The following is a 16183-nucleotide window of genomic DNA, read 5'->3' as shown; positions in this document are numbered from 1 at the left end:
CTGGAGTGGCGCACAGGTGTGCCTGGCCCTGGAGTGTTAGCTTCATGGTGTGTCTGTCAGAACTTGCTGTGGGACTGCGAACACCACGGTCCTCAGATAGCTCCGTCCGTCCTGCTGAGCCAAATCTGAGCCCGTGGACCTGCTGACTAAGCAGCACTTGTCAGGCTGCTGTTCCACTGACACAGGGTGTCACATTCGTGCTCGTAGTTGCGGTGCCTGGAGTCGCCGCTACAGAGTTCTAAAGTAGCCAGTACCACCTTCCCTAAGTGCCGAGTATGCTGAGCGCGTGGAAGGAGTTGTGAAATCGTGTTTGCTGTGTGCAGGACAGAGAGGGTGTCACTGTCGTCACGTGCGGGACACTGGCCGAGGCTGCAGGCGGGCCCAGCCTGTGTGCCGAGATGTCCACCCTGAGGCCGCCGAGCCCACATCCTGCCCTGTTGTCTGTGTCCCCCGCAGTCTGGGCTCATGAGTAATGACTTTTCTGTCTCTTTGTTTGCAGAGTCGCAGTGTACCCTGTGCGGGGAGCCGGAAGGTGAGTAGCTCGCGGGCATGCACGTGCGGGCTGCCATGGGGCGTGGGAAGATGAGTGTGGAACAACGTCGGGGCGGTGTCTGTGTCTGCAGGACTGGGGAGGGAGCCCAGGGTGAGCCTGGCAGGAGGTCGCCTCAAGCGGAGAGTTGACAGCCACGTGGCCATGGCTCCTGGCTTGTGTTGATTGATGCACACTAGCCAGTCTGCTCCAGACATGGACAGGGGTCAGAGGTGCCGAGGAGCCTCAGATTCTGCAGGGCCAGCAATGCCGCTGCCACCAGTCTGTGGCCAGCCCTGGTGACAGGGGCATGGACAGAAACTCAGATTCCAGCCAAGGTTCCCACTGGGAAGCATTTATAGTGTGTGTAGCTTGCTAACTGTCCTGGAACAGTGGAAGCCCAGCTGATACACGGTTTTCCGTGGTGTATTAGAGCAGATGTGAGCACGCGAGGCTGTGACGTCACCAGAGTTCCTGCTTGTCTGCTGTGAGCAGCAAGAGGCAGATTGGCCAGAGCTGGGGGGACAGGCCAGCCCACCCCCTCTTTGGGTGCAGAACCCAGCATGAGTGACTGGAGGAGAGTGAGCGAGAATGGCTGCCATGGGCCCCCGTGCTACGCCAGATGCTGAGCACACACCCTGCCCCAAGCCTGGGCCCCAGTGCCAGCTCGGCCTGGCCGTGCCCCCGTCCCAAGCCTGGGTCCCAGTGCCAGCTCGGCCTGGCCGTGCCCCCGTCCCAAGCCTAGGCCCCCGTGCCAGCTCGGCCTGGCTGCGCCCCCGTCCCAAGCCTGGGTCCCAGTGCCAGCTCGGCCTGGCCGTGCCCCTGTCCCAAGCCTGGGTCCCAGTGCCGGCTCGGCCTGGCTGTGCCCCCGTCCCAAGCCTAGGTCCCAGTGCCAGCTCGGCCTGGCCGTGCCCCCGTCCCAAGCCTAGGCCCCAGTGCCAGCTCGGCCTGGCCGCGCCCCTGTCCCAAGCCTGGGTCCCAGTGCCAGCTCGGCCTGGCTGTGCCCCCATCCCAAGCCTAGGCCCCCGTGCCGGCTCAGCCTGCGGCTCCCAGGGCACACTTGCTCCAGACGGGTGCTGTGACAAAGTTGGAGGATTTTCTCCCGGGTCGTTTAGCAAAGGCAGAGGGCACGGAAGGCAGTGTGGGAAGTCCGAAAGTCTCAGGCTTCACTTTTGTGTGAAAGGTCAGAGTTCTGACTCCCAGGTACTTCCTGGGTCAAGAGAAACGGCGGTTCTAGGATGGGGAGGCGATTCGGGAGGTGTCCTGGACAGGAGTGGGTTTTGCCGTATGCTGCCTGGAGACACGGAAGTGTGAGGCCGTGAGGTCCCTCCAAGGTTTTAGAAAATTATCTTTTTTCTGATGCTTCCGACTTTTCCTTGTTTCCCACACTGGGATGCGCCTGCTGAGCTTTGGCTTCATGTGTAGGCTGCTTTGCACCCTTCTTTGTTAAAGGCTGTCAGGTCCTGTGACTGAGAATCGAGAATCTGAAACGGGAGACACAGACCTCCACACACCTGCTCCATCACATAGTAGCCAACAACAAAGGCAACACACACGGGCTGTGTGCTCCTGTGTGCTGCCGCAACAGATGTGGATAGCAGATTCTGGCTCCAGTGGGTTCCATGTGGAGGGGACACATGGCTGAGTAGGGGCTGCTGTGGGGGGTCCTGTGGCTCCAGTGGGTCCCACGTGGAGGGGACACGTGGCTGAGTAGGGGCTGCTGAGTGTGTGGTCCTGTGGCTCCAGTGGGTCCCACGTGGAGGGGACACATGGCTGAGTAGAGGCTGCTGTGTGTGTGGTCCTGTGGCTCTAGTGGGTCCCACGTGGAGGGGACACATGGCTGAGTGGGGGCTGCTGTGTGTGGGGGGTCCTGTGGCTCCAGTGGGTCCCACGTGGAGAGGACGTGTGGCTGAGTGGGGGCTGCTGTGTGTGTGGTCCTGTGGCTCCAGTGGGTCCCACGTGGAGGGGACGCGTAGCTGAGTAGGGGCTGCTGTGGGGGGGTCCTGTGGCTCCAGTGGGTTCCATGTGGAGGGGACGCATGGCTGAGTAGGGGCTGCTGTGGGGGGTCCTGTGGCTCCAGTGGGTCCCACGTGGAGGGGACACGTGGCTGAGTAGGGGCTGCTGTGGGGGGTCCTGTGGCTCCAGTGGGTCCCACATGGAGGGGACACGTGGCTGAGTAGGGGCTGCTGTGTGTGTGGTCCTGTGGCTCCAGTGGGTTCCATGTGGAGGGGACACGTGGCTGAGTAGGGGCTGCTGTGGGGAGTCCTGTGGCTCCAGTGGGTCCCACGTGGAGGGGACACGTGGCTGAGTAGGGGCTGCTGTGGGGGGGGTCCTGTGGCTCCAGTGGGTCCCACGTGGAGGGGACGCGTGGCTGAGTAGGGGCTGCTGTGGGAGGTCCTGTGGCTCCAGTGGGTCCCACGTGGAGGGGACGCGTGGCTGAGTAGGGGCTGCTGTGTGTGGGGGGTCCTGTGGCTCCAGTGGGTCCCACGTGGAGGGGACGCGTGGCTGCTCTGCCGTCTCTGGGGTTCTGGCCCAGGCATGCACTTCGGTCCATCCCTGTGAACATCCTAGTTGATGGCTGACTCAGTGGACCCAGCCATCATCCCAGCTGACCTGAAACTGCCCGTGGGGTCTGCAGTGTGGGAGAAACAGGTCACTCCTCCCAAGTGGACCCCACTGCCCTGGAGGGCCTCTCTGCCTCCCCACGGTCATTTGCCCCTGTTCAGCGTCCGTGACCCTGATGCGGGAAGCCGTGTCACAAGCGTCACAGGAGAGGAAAAGGGGCAGTCACGAGTGAGTGGCTCAAGGCACACAGGGACTCCTGCAGGAACAGCGCAGGTCAGAGAGGAGACCTCGCGGCTAACCCCCCCACCCCCCACCATGCGAAGTTGCTCCAGCGGGGGAGGGGGGCTCCAGAGCTGATGCTGCTGTCTCAGCTGTGCTTTCTCCTTTGAAAGGCAGGGGCGCATGAATATTCATGCAGCTGTAAATCATTTAAGTGATTAGCCTGAGTGGGAGCTGGCTGGTGCAGGAGTGGAATCTGCAATCAGCTGTCTGTTCTGTAACTCACCAGCCTGCCGCAGAGAGGCACGGCTGCTGGGGTCTGGGGTCCTGTGCTAGCTTGGGGAAGAGGCGTACCCTACAGCCAGCCTGCTCTTCCGTGTCAGGACGCCGTTCACAGCCTTTCTGCCCTGGCCAAGCCAGCCGAGGGGGAAGCACCTGCTGGCCACGGGATGATTGTCTTTGGAGAGCTGGTTGTTTGGATTCATACTGAATAATTAGCAAGATCCCAGCTGGCAATGTCAGGCTGGCGCTGGAGCTCGGCTGCCGGGTCCCTGCAGTGGCCTGGCCCGTTTTCCAGAGAATGCAACATTGTAATCGTACATCAAAGGGAGACGGCCACCTCTAGGTGCACATGCGTGTTGCAAGGTTCCTGTGGCGTGGACGACTGGGCTTTTCTGAGATGAGGATGTTAGGGGCCTGGCGGTTGTTAATGGCCCCTCTCACCTGAGGAGATGATTCTTATGACTCCCCCGCCACCCCGCCCCGCGTGCTGGTGGAGTGGGCAGTGTGGCTGCTACGTGTGCAGCTCCCAGGGATGAGTTCTGACGCCCTTCGCCCTGCGGCGGCTCCTGGGAAGACAGACAAGTATCGGCAGGCTCACCGAGGGCCGTCTCACAGTGTCCGCGGGGTCACCGGGAGCCGTCTCCGTCGTTGACATTGTCTTCCAGTCTAACTGTGAAGAGGCTCAGTCCCAGTGTTTTTTGTCGGTGGCTCTGGAAGTGACAGAGGACTGAGTCTCGCCACAGCGCGACTGCGTGGGGAATGGCTGGCGGGCATGCAGCCCTTTCCCGGGGGGACCAGCTGCTGTTTAACAAGACCAGTGGAGGGACGCTGTGGGCAGCTGTGCACGTCAGCTCCAGGGCTTGCCTGCTTCCTTCCTGGCATCTCAGGAGAGCGCATGTGAGATCCAGTGCACTATAACCGTGGGTGGGGTCTGTGCTGTGCAGCTGGTGAAAACCCAGGCCTGAGATAAGCCGCCATGGTGCACGCTCGGCGTGCTGGAATTCGGGGCGCACCCAGCCCCGCCGGCCTTCTGTGAGGGCTGGACCTCAGCGGGGCGGGCACTCACGGCCAGCACCTGGGAATGGGCCCAGGGAAGCTCCAGCGCAAGTGCAAGCTTCCGGTCTGCCACAGAAAGTGGGAGAGGCGTTCTCTCTGACGCCGATTCTGTGTTGTTTCTGTGTTGTTTCTGCGTTTCTGGCTTCGAAGCCCAGGCCACCTGCTGCCTGCTGTGGGGGTGGGGGCAGACAGACCACACCGCGCCTCAGAACTGGGAGCAGTGGGGTCTTTTAACTGTTTTCGTAGCACCTTGCCCTTGGTTTTTAACGCCAGATACGCAGGATTTTCCCCACAGGTGACAGCGGGGCTGGGGGGCGGATTTTCTCCCTGCTGCTACCCTGAATTGGCTCCCAGTCATCCTGAGAGTTTAGGGCCTCTGAGCACCTCCGGGGAAGTGGCTACGGAAGGTGCCCTTTGCAGACTGGCTGTGACTGCCTGCGGGGGTGTCGGGAGAGAAGGGCCCCTCCCACCTCTGCTGATCCTCCAGCACCCCCCACGCAGCCCTCCTCTCTGCAGACCCCTGGGGCTGGCATTTAAAGGGGCACGGTTGCCCTTTTGTTCCCTGTGGCTATGCCTTCAGAACCGCCTGCTTAGGGCAAGAATGGTTTGTTCTGGGTGCTGAGTGGGAGACCTGCAGAGCAGCATGTTAGGACAAGCCGGGCTGCCTCTGAGGGCCGGAGCCTGAGCCACAGCCTGGCCTCCAGACCTCAGCGTGGCCGTGGCTCGAGGGACCAGCAGACACGTCAGTAGGAGAGGACACCGTGCTCATACAGGGCCGGTGCAGCTGGGCAGAAACTGAGTCCCACCCCCCAAAAACACGTGGGAGCACGTGGTGCCTGTGACTGCTCCCCAAGAACACGTGGGAGCGCGTGGGGCCTGCGACTGCTCCCCGAGCACACGTGGGAGTGCGTGGTGCCTCTGACAGTACTCCCCGAGCACACGTGGGGGCACGAGGGGCCTGTGACTGCTCCCCGAGCACACGTGGGAGCATGTGGGGCCTGTGACAGTACTCCCCGAGCACACGTGGGAGCACGTGGGGTCTGTGACTGCTCCCCGAGCACACGTGGGAGCACGTGGGGCCTGTGACTGCTCCCCGAGCACACATGGGGGCACGTGGGGCCTGTGACTGCTCCCCGAGCACACGTGGGAGCGTGTGGGGCCTGTGACTGCTCCCCGAGCACACGTGGGGGCACGTGGGGCCTGCAGTAGCCCTCTGCAGTGCACAGCTGGGCTGTCGTGAGCCCCAGGAGGTAGGGAAGGACCACAAGTGGAGGAAACACATCAGGCTCTCTGCTCCAGTGGAGGATCCACGTGTGCCCTGTGCCCTGTGCCCTGGCATCAAGCTCTCTCAGTCGGGAGCTTCCCTATCTAGGCCAAGGGCCACAAACGTGGCCTGAGACTACAGAGGAAGCACTTCGTACAAGAAAGTCTGCAGCAAGAGGTGCATGCTTGGGCGAGGCCAAGTCTGTGTCCACCCCGACCTGCTGAGCAAGGGCCGTGGGTGAAATTGCCCCAGAACCTGTGACGATCCTGACAGACACCGAGGGTCTGGAGAGCAGAGTCCCGGGTCCTCCTTCCAGAATCTGCCTGTGTGGGGGCCCAGGGTCCCCTCCCCACCACAGAGCACTCCACAGCAGGAAGAAGCAGCGTGAGGGGGTGAGCAGCCAGAGTGCGCTCAGAATTATCAGGTCAGCGTGTGGCCCAGCGGGTCAAGCTGCCACCTGTGATGCCACATCCCATGTCCAGTGGCAGGTTCAAGTCCTGGTTGCTCCACTTCCAAACCGGCTCCCTGCTGATGCATTCTGGGAGGCAGCAGGTGATGGCTCAAGTGCTTGGACCCTGCTGGCTCCTGGCCTCAGCCTGGCCCAGCCCTGGCTGTCGCAGCTCTTTGGGGAATGACCCAGCGGATGGAAGATACATCTGTCTCTCACTGTCCCCTCCCCTCACTCTCTCACTCTGCCTCTTTTTCCCATAAATATGTCTTTTTTTTAAATGAAATAAAAAACTAATTACAGAGGTTTTTAAAAGATGAGGGACGCTTTGATAAGAAATCTCTAACGTAAAAAAAAAATCTAGAAACGAGATGGGGCATTTACGTTGCTGTGCAGACAGTGCTGTAAGTGGATCAGACACGGCTGAGAAGAGAACTGGTGAACTACGAAACAGGCGTGAGGATAATTCCCAGGCCTTTGAACCTGAAGTGAAGGGTGACATGGAAGCAGAATTGAGACGCATGGGCACGGAGTGAAATCAGAAATTAGAACACGAGGAAGAGAGGCGAAGTCTAAGGAATACAGGAATGCAGGTCAGATTTCCCAGACCTGAAGAAATGCCTGTGCCTCTCTGATCCAAAGATTTGCAAGACAGAAACCAAGTAAATGAAAACAGCCACCCACCCAACCTTCCGAAGCCGAGCGGCAGAGCGGGAAGCGAGTAGTGAGATGCGGCAGGATCCTGGATGCCGGCGCTCGGCCTGCAGCCACCTCCACAGGGCCTTCAGCATCCAAGTCCACACCCGAGCACCCTAGAACAACGTCTGAAACTCGCTGAGCGTAGAGGGAGCAAGGACATCGCCCTGCACCCGAGGCAAAGTCAAGGAAAGCGGGGAGGGGTGGTCGTGTTTTGTAGATGAATGAAGACAGAGCTTGGTGACAAAGGCGGCTTCTCCAAGGAGCTGGAACAAACGTGGGCTTCGGCACAGACTCACAATGTGCAAGGACAAAGTGGGAGCCCCTGAGTTCCAACAGGAGGCTCCGGGCTGGGGGGAGCTGGAGATGCCAACCAGACAGGCAGTGACCAGACTGGCACCCTCAGGGGCTCCCCGGGCCCCACCCTTGCCCCCAGAGCACAGGGCCGTTCTTGGCAAGTCCAAGAGCTTTGACCTCTGGTGTGGCCCCGTGTGATTCAGCGAGCGCTCACCCAGATCTTCTGTGCTTGTGCTGGGACCAAGGGCATGGCTTCCAGGGGGACGCAGGCCCCTGGACGGCGCTGCCTTGCTGGGCTGGGAAGCAGTCTCTGTGTCCAGTCTGGGCTCCCATTGCATCGGGCTGATGGACAGCTGGAGGTGACAGTGGCAGGGTGCAGGGCAGACCTGCCAGTTCCTCCCCGGGGTTGCCAGCACTGCTAGCCGTCTGGCATGGGTCTCGTGTCCAAAGGTAGATTAATTGGCCTGCACCTGTCCCACCTTGGTGAGTTCCCCACGCCCCGACTCAGCACAGGAGGGAAGAGGTGCCTCTGTGCGAGCTGTGTGGGTGCTGCACGCACGTGTGTGCCAGCCGTGTCGCTGTGTGCACACATGCACATGTGTGACTGTGAGCCTGTATTCCTCACTCTGCAAGCACTGCTGCAGCACCGGTGTCAGCAGGGGCGACCGTGAGCCCTGTGGGTGCAGGACGGCGCCCGTTTCCCTCTGTGGGAGCCACAGGGCCCAGCAGTCCCTGCTCCTCACAGCAAGGTTTCTGACGTGAGAGGAGCTGGCCGTGTCCCCGCAGGCAGCTCTCAGACGCTGCATCTGAGTCAGAGAGGTGGCCGTGGCGGTTACATACAATGAGGGGGGAGAAAGCCATGGCTGTGACATGTGATGGGAGGGAGCCTTGGCTGTTACATACAATGGGGGGAGCCTTGGCTGTTACATACAATGGGGGGGAGCCGTGGCTATTACATACAATGTGGGGGGGAGCCATGGATATTACCTGTGATGGGGGGAAGCCATGTCTGTTACGTACGATGGGGGGCAGCCATGGCTATTACACACATTGGGGGGAGCTGTGGCTATTACATGTGATGGGGGTGTGACTATTACATATGATGGGGGGGAATGAAGCTGTGGCTATTACATGCAATGGAGGGAGCTGTGGCTATTACGTACAATGTGGGGGAAGCTGTGGCTATTGCATTCGATAGGAGGGAGCTGTGGCTATTACATATGATGGGGGGGAAGCCATGCCTGTTACATATGATGGGGGGGAGCTGTGGCTGTTATGTGTGATGGGGGTGTGACTATTACATGTGATGGGGGGGATGAAGCTGTGGCTATTACATACGATGTGGGGGAAGCTGTGGCTATTACATATGAAGTGGGGGAAGCCATGGCTATTACATACAATGAGGGGAGCCGTGGCTATTACATACGATGTGGCGGGGGGTGAAGGAGTGCATGTGTTGTGTGGCCATTACATTCGAAGGGAGGAAGGAGTACATTGCCATGGCTATTACATATGACGGGGGAAGGGCACGTGTGCCACGCTGTTACACACAATGTGGCGGAGCACGCGTGCCGTGTGGCGTCTGGGGCCCCGCCACAGTTCTGCATCTGCACAGAATGCCGTCGGATGTGCGAGTGAACGCTGATCTGCCGTCTGCCTTAGAGAAAACGGTGTCCGGTGTCTGAGGGCCAGGACTCGACTGGCATCGCAGCGTGAGACTCCGTGCTCCTCCCGGGGAGAGTGAATGTGTTCCAGTCGCGGCCTCGGTTGTGGGTGTCTAGATGCAGTGCTGTCTGCTTCCTTGTGGCTGAATGGTGCTTGTCTGCTGGACTGGAAGCGTATTTGAGGGTTGGAAACAGGGTGTGTGGGGGTGGATGTGGAGGAAGGCACACACTAGAATTATCCCTGGAATCCCTGGCAGGCTCCTGATCCCCAGAAACACAGCTAAACATGGAATTCAACACGGGACTGTCCAAGAGCTGACCCTCGTGTTAGAAGCCACTACTCTGAAACCAAAAATTGTAATTTAAAGCTGCGTATCACCACGGCACCTCCTGATCTGGATACGAGACCCGGTTAACATCTGTGTTGAGCCGCCGAGGGCCGTGCCCGGCAGTGGGACACAAGCCCAGATCTCTCCCGTGTCCTTGTGGCTCTCTAACCCGCCCTCCACTGGCCGTGATGAGCCTCGTGTGGGGTCTTGGCATGACGGGACTTGTGCTGGGGCCCAGTGAGCCCCGTGGCCTCCGCTGCATGCTGTAGAGCAGTGTGGCCGTGGCCGTGGCCATGCATCTGAGACAGGGAAGAAACCCTGGTGCAGCAGGGCTTCTTGTTGTGGTGCCACCAGGACCGAACGCCCCGGGCGTCCACGCACCTGTGTGTTCATGAGTCCCCCATCTCGCCCCTGGACATCCCTCCCCCTGCTGCCTGCACTGCACGAGCCCTCGCAGAGCCCCAAGCACTGCTGTGGCTGCTGAGGAGAAATGCAGGGCACCCTGGGCTTCGACGGGGCCCTCAGTGCACAGAGAATATTCTAGAAAGCTGCCTGTGTCCACAACACAGCCTCCAGAGGCGGGCACTGTGGCTCGGTTACACCACTGGGCCGTGTGTAGTCCTCGCTCCAGTGCCCGGGTTCAAACATTTGGGCTGAGTTCCAGGTGTTTCTGTCTGTGTGACTGGCAGCCATGAGAAACCCGCCCTCCTGAAGGCCCTTGTGGACCTGCCGTGTGTTCTAATGCTGCTTCTGCTCACCCCCACGTGTCTGTGTAGAATGACCGCAGAAGGGAAATATTCACACCCCACGTGACCGTGCACCCCCCACCCTGCCCCCGTGGAAAACCCGCCTTGTGATTCAGAGTTCATGATTTCGGATCTGGAGTTTCAAGATGCTGAGGCCGTGCATCTGAGACGGGGACCCTGCGAGTTAGGAGCAGTCCAGGCAGACTACACGCACCCACATTGCTTCCCCGCCCATTGATGCTGGCCTGGGGAGGGCGTGCAGCAGCAGGCTCTGGATTTCCTGGGCGTGGTGCCTCCAGGAAGGGCTCACACTTCTGCATGTTAGAGGGCTTTTCCAAAAGTCCACGAAGGATGCCCGCGGTAGAACTGTGCACAGAGTGGTTTGCACCAAGACAGAAATTTGCCCTGTGCGTGCATTTCCCGAGAGCTTCTGAAAGTGCCCAGTGCTCGGTGGTGGCTTCCCTGTGCCTCCTGTCTGCTGGGAGTTCATGCCCGTGTCTCCTGTGTGCTGGGAGCCCATGCCCGTGTCTCCTGTGAGCTGGGGGTCTGTGCCCGTGTCTCCTGTGTGCTGGGGGTTCATGCCCATGTCTCCTGTGTGCTGGGGGTCTGTGCCCGTGTCTCCTGTGTGCTGGGGGTCCGTGCCCATGTCTCCTGTGTGCTGGGAGTCCGTGCCCGTGTCTCCTGTGAGCTGGGGGTCTGTGCCCGTGTCTCCTGTGTGCTGGGGGTCCGTGCGTGCCCGTGTCTCCTGTGTGCTGGGGGTCCGTGCATGCCCGTGTCTCCTGTGTGCTGAATGTCTGTGCCCGTGTCTCCTGTGTGCTGGGAGTCCATGCCCGTGTCTCCTGTGTGCTGGGAGTCCATGCCCGTGTCTCCTGTGTGCTGGGGGTCCGTGCGTGCCCGTGTCTCCTGTGTGCTGGGAGTCCATGCCCGTGTCTCCTGTGTGCTGGGGGTCCGTGCGTGCCCGTGTCTCCTGTGTGCTGGGAGTCCATGCCCGTGTCTCCTGTGAGCTGGGGGTCTGTGCCCGTGTCTCCTGTGTGCTGGGGGTCCGTGCGTGCCCGTGTCTCCTGTGTGCTGGAGTTCGTGCCCGTGTCTCCTGTGTGCTGGGGGTCCGTGCCCATGCCTCCTGTGTGCTGGGGGTCTGTGCCCGTGTCTCCTGTCTGCTGGGGGTCCGTGCGTGCCCGTGTCTCCTGTGTGCTGGAGTTCGTGCCCGTGTCTCCTGTGTGCTGGGGGTCTGTGCCCATGTCTCCTGTGTGCTGAGGGTCTGTGCCCCTGTCTTATGTGTGCTGTGAGTTCATGCCCGTGTCTCCTGTGTGCTGTGAGTTCGTGCCTGTGTCTCCTGTGTGCTGTGAGTCCGTGCCCATGTCTCCTGTGTGCTGGGATTCCGTGCCTGTGCCTCCTGTGTGCTGTGAGTTCGTGCCCATGCCTCCTGTGTGCTGGGCATTTGTTCTTGACAGTGGCTTCCCCGTGTCTCCAGTGTCCTGGGAGTCTCCCGGAGGGAAGTGCATCTTCGGTTCATGCTGTGGACACCCCATGCTCCACCGAGAGCCTGCTGGCTTCTGACCACCACCAACACCTTCCCTGCTGCCCCGGGGTCACCGGCGCTTTCCAGAGTTGTGTGGAGTTTGTCTCAGGGATGGGAGATGCCCCGGGCCGTGATGGACACAGGAAATGCAGGAGCTTGCACTAAAGGTGTGGACAGGGCGCCACTCGGGAGAGGCATCGTGTGGAGAGGGGCTGGACATGTATGAGAATTTTCTAGAAACAGGAAGAACGGCAGCAAGTACAGTGTGAGTGAGGGGAGGCACTTCATTGATCGTCCTCACTGTATTGACTTACGAGAGACAGAAGTGCTGGTGTCACTCTGAAAGCACAAATTTACCGTCTGCTTTGATGCCTGCCGCCTGTCCAAGGTCATCACCATCCCTGAGTGCACGGGAGAGGGCCGTGGAGCAGGCGACAGGAGCCTGAACAGCTCAGAACCTCAGCTGCACAGGATGGAGACGCCTCCCGGAGGTGGGCTCTGTGCCACGGGGCCCTCGGCCTCCTTGGCGAGCAGGTGGTGAAGGCAGCCGGTGCCGGTGTCACGGGAGGTGCACACTCCTCCTGCTGGAGCTCACGGTCTCCCCCCGTATCTTCATGCAGCCCATGGTGCTTTTGGCAGATGGACCATTCTCACATTAAATTATAAATATTTACACAGTGAGATAAATCATAAATCCACCAAATAGAAAATATGTGATTTAAGAAGGAATATAAATTAGGAACAACATATCAGAGATATGTACATTGGGAATACAAAATTAGGAATGTATGAATTGGTGACATGAGACTGTGAATTGATAGGCTTTCATACAAGTCTACATTGTGGCTACAGACCTGGGGCAAATATGTGACTCGGCTGGATGCAGCTGCCCCCTCTATAGAGAGGGTAACAGGTGCCCACGTTCCAAGGCGGCCTCGGAAGCCGTAGGTCCAGCCATATTCCGGAATATGATGTGGCGGGCACTCGTGGCATCCGTGCTGTTGTGCACTTCTTGTCCACTTCCCTGTCCACTCTCGCCTGTTCAGTCTCTGTGTCCATCATCGCACCTTGTTTGTGAGGAATTATCACACTGTCGGAGAAATACAGAGATGGACCAGGCAGCTGTGGTTCTAAAGAAAATCTAAGGCTTAAGTATTGGAATAGGGGCCGGCACTGTGGCACAGTGGGTTAAAGCCCTGGCCTGAAGTGCCAGCATCCCATATCGCGCCTGTTCTAGTCCCGGCTGCCCCTCTTCCGATCTAGCTCTCTGCTATGGCCTGGGAAAGCAGAAGAAGATGACCCTTGTCCTTGGGCCCCTGCACCCACGTGAGAGACCCAGAGGAGGCTCCTGGCTCCTGGCTTCAGATCGGCACGGCTCCGACTGTTGTGGCCATCTGGGGAGTGAACCAGTGGATGGAAGACCTCTCTCACTGCCTCTACCTCTCTCTGTAACTGTCTTTCAAATAAATAAAATGAATCTTCTAAAAAAAAAAGTTGGAATAAACAGTCGTAAAGAAATCAGTAGTTGCAGAGTAATAGTTGTTATTAATCTGTTATTTTATAAAAACTGCGTCCCAAATACGGAAATCACAGGATCCCAGTGGGGTTCCCTTGGCCGGTGAGGTGAGAGGCACCCGAAGACACAGGGTCCTGGCCCCCAGTGCTCTCTGAAGGGGCAGAGCTGCCTCACTCTGCCTGCACGGGGATGCCAGGGGCCAGGTTGGCCTCAGGAAGGAAGGCAGGCCTTGCAACACCATGGGTGAGCCTGCAGGATGTTATGCTAAGTGAGATAAGCCAGACGCTGCATGATCCTGGGTGGGGGGGGAGAGGTGGTTACCAGGCCCCGGGTTGGTGTGGGGTGGCGAGCAGAGTGGTCAGGAGCTCCATAGGCACAGCTGTGAGCTACCGCACTCCAGGGTGCCGAGGCTGGCAATGCCAAGAGCACTGTAGGGTCCTCAGGGCAGACACGTGGTGGCAAGAGCCGCGGAGGGCGTGCGAGGTACACCCAGGGATGTCAGAGCTCACTCTGTACCCCTGGAATGCACAGTTCTGACGCTTACACTTTAGCATGTCTGGGGAATGGGAAGGAGCCACCTCCAGGGGACCCGTCGTGCACCTCCGCGGCTCCTTTGGTGCCTGGCCTGTGGGAGTTGTGCAGTGGCTGCCTGCTGGCCCCCTCAGTTCATTCTGACGGCCGTCTGTGGACAGAATCAGCAGGGAACTGTGGGAGGCTGGTGTTCCCGAGGCGAGAGACCAAAGCAGAACCGGCTGACAACCTGGAGGGACGTGCTGTGAGCATCTGAGCTGGGCTGGGGGCAGGTGGCAGAGACAGCAGGATGAGAGTGGAGTGAGCCTCCAGCGCGCTCCCTGACTCACGGGGATGTGTGCCTCTGTTTGGGAAGGAGTGCAGAAGATTCCCTTAGAATACAACTTGAGGGGCTGCACTCTGGCGTAGCAGTAAAGCCACCACCTGCAGTGCTGGTATACTGTTTGGGCGCCGGTTCAAATCCTGGCTGCTCCCTTCCAATTCAGCTCTCTGCTAATGTGCCTGGGAAAGCAGCGTAAGATGGCTTGGGCCCCGCACTCATGTGGGAGACCTGGAAGAAGCTCCTGGCTCCTGGCTTTGGTCTGGCCCAGCCCTGGCCATTGTGGCCATTTGGGGAGTGAACCAACGGATAGAAAATCTCTCTCTTTGTCCCTCTGTGCCTCCCTCCCTCCCTCCCTCCCTCTCTCTCTGCCTTTCAAGTAAGTAAACATCTTGTAAAAACAAGAATACACCTTGAGTAGTCTTTCGAGGAAGAAGCAATCAGAGCCGGGGAATGAGTCACGATAAAAATTAGAAATTGCCATTGAGCATTCTGACTGGGTTACTTGGAAAATAACAGCATCAAAATGATCTCATTATTTTCCATTTTGCCAAATCCTAAGGTGGTGGCTTAGGCATCATGAAACAAGAATAAGAGTGTTAATGTAACCAACTTAAGAAGCAACTGGAATGTCCTCACTTTAGGTAAAGTGTGAGACAGCTTGATTGACTTCTGTGCAGTGAGCACGGGGGATTAGTGAGTAATACTTGTGCATTTAACACGAGCACCACAGCCTGCTGCAGCCGCCACTGTGCTGTGGGCCAGGGGCCCCCGTCCCCCCATCCCACTGTGCTGTGGGCCAGGGGCCCCCGTCCCTCCATCCCACTGTGCTGTGGGCCAGGGGCCCCACTCCCCCCATCCCACTGTGCTGTGGGCCAGGGGCCCCCATCCCCCCATCCCACTGTGCTGTGGGCCAGGGCCCCCATCCCCCCATCCCACTGTGCTGTGGGCCAGGGGCCCCCATCCCCCCATCCCACTGTGCTGTGGGCCAGGGCCCCCACTCCCCCATCCCACTGTGCTGTGGGCCAGGGCCCCCATCCCCCCATCCCACTGTGCTGTGGGCCAGGGGCCCCCATCCCTCCATCCCACTGTGCTGTGGGCCAGGGCCCCCATCCCCCCATCCCACTGTGCTGTGGGCCAGGGGCCCCCGTCCCCCCATCCCACTGTGCTGTGGGCCAGGGCCCCCGTCCCTCCATCCCACTGTGCTGTGGGCCAGGAGCCCCCATCCCCCCATCCCACTGTGCTGTGGGCCAGGGCCCCCATCCCCCCATCCCACTGTGCTGTGGGCCAGGGGCCCCCATCCCCCCATCCCACTGTGCTGTGGGCCAGGGGCCCCCATCCCCCCATCCCACTGTGCTGTGGGCCAGGGCCCCCATCCCCCCATCCCACTGTGCTGTGGGCCAGGGGCCCCCGTCCCCCCATCCCACTGTGCTGTGGGCCAGGGGCCCCCGTCCCTCCATCCCACTGTGCTGTGGGCCAGGGGCCCCCGTCCCCCCATCCCACTGTGCTGTGGGCCAGGGGCCCCCGTCCCCCCATCCCACTGTGCTGTGGGCCAGGGGCCCCCCTCCCCCCCTCCCACTGTGCTGTGGGCCAGGGGCCCCACTCCCCCATCCCACTGTGCTGTGGGCCAGGGGCCCCCACTCCCCCATCCCACTGTGCTGTGGGCCAGGGGCCCCCATCCCCCCATCCCACTGTGCTGTGGGCCAGGGGCCCCCACTCCCCCATCCCACTGTGCTGTGGGCCAGGGGCCCCCATCCCCCCATCCCACTGTGCTGTGGGCCAGGGGCCCCCGTCCCTCCATCCCACTGTGCTGTGGGCCAGGGCCCCCGTCCCTCCATCCCACTGTGCTGTGGGCCAGGGGCCCCCGTCCCCCCATCCCACTGTGCTGTGGGCCAGGGGCCCCCGTCCCCCCATCCCACTGTGCTGTGGGCCAGGGGCCCCCACTCCCCCATCCCACTGTGCTGTGGGCCAGGAGCCCCCATCCCCCCATCCCACTGTGCTCGGTGCCCTGTGCAACCTTCCCTCCCCGAGCTGTCCCCCCAGTGTGTACCCAGAGGGAAGGGGTCAGCTGCACGCCCACAGCAGGCCCGGCACTGGACACGCGGTTCAGACCCACAGTGGGCCATGACTCAGGGGTCAGAGGATCATGGATTCCTGCTTTCCTCTTGGCACCGCCAGGTCCTGGACAGTGCTCCAGACCCTG

The 16183-nt window shown here is 60.3% G+C and overlaps 1 protein-coding gene across 5 annotated transcripts in view; it reads left to right on the top strand.

Annotated features, from left to right (window-relative positions):
- The window catches only part of DLGAP2 (DLG associated protein 2), a 583372-nt gene that overhangs the window by 365726 nt on the left and 201463 nt on the right, over positions 1 to 16183 (top strand). For all 5 annotated transcript variants that reach the window (XM_070047249.1, XM_070047250.1, XM_070047251.1 and 2 more), the window contains one exon: positions 500 to 532. In XM_070047249.1, the coding sequence (XP_069903350.1) occupies positions 500 to 532 (33 nt within the window). The remainder of the gene's footprint in view (positions 1 to 499; positions 533 to 16183) is intronic.

Source organism: Oryctolagus cuniculus, chromosome 8 (assembly GCF_964237555.1).
Source record: "Oryctolagus cuniculus chromosome 8, mOryCun1.1, whole genome shotgun sequence".
Lineage (NCBI taxonomy): Eukaryota > Metazoa > Chordata > Mammalia > Lagomorpha > Leporidae > Oryctolagus > Oryctolagus cuniculus.
The sequence above is the reverse complement of the archived record's forward strand: the minus strand, read 5'-3'. Positions and strand labels throughout refer to the sequence as shown.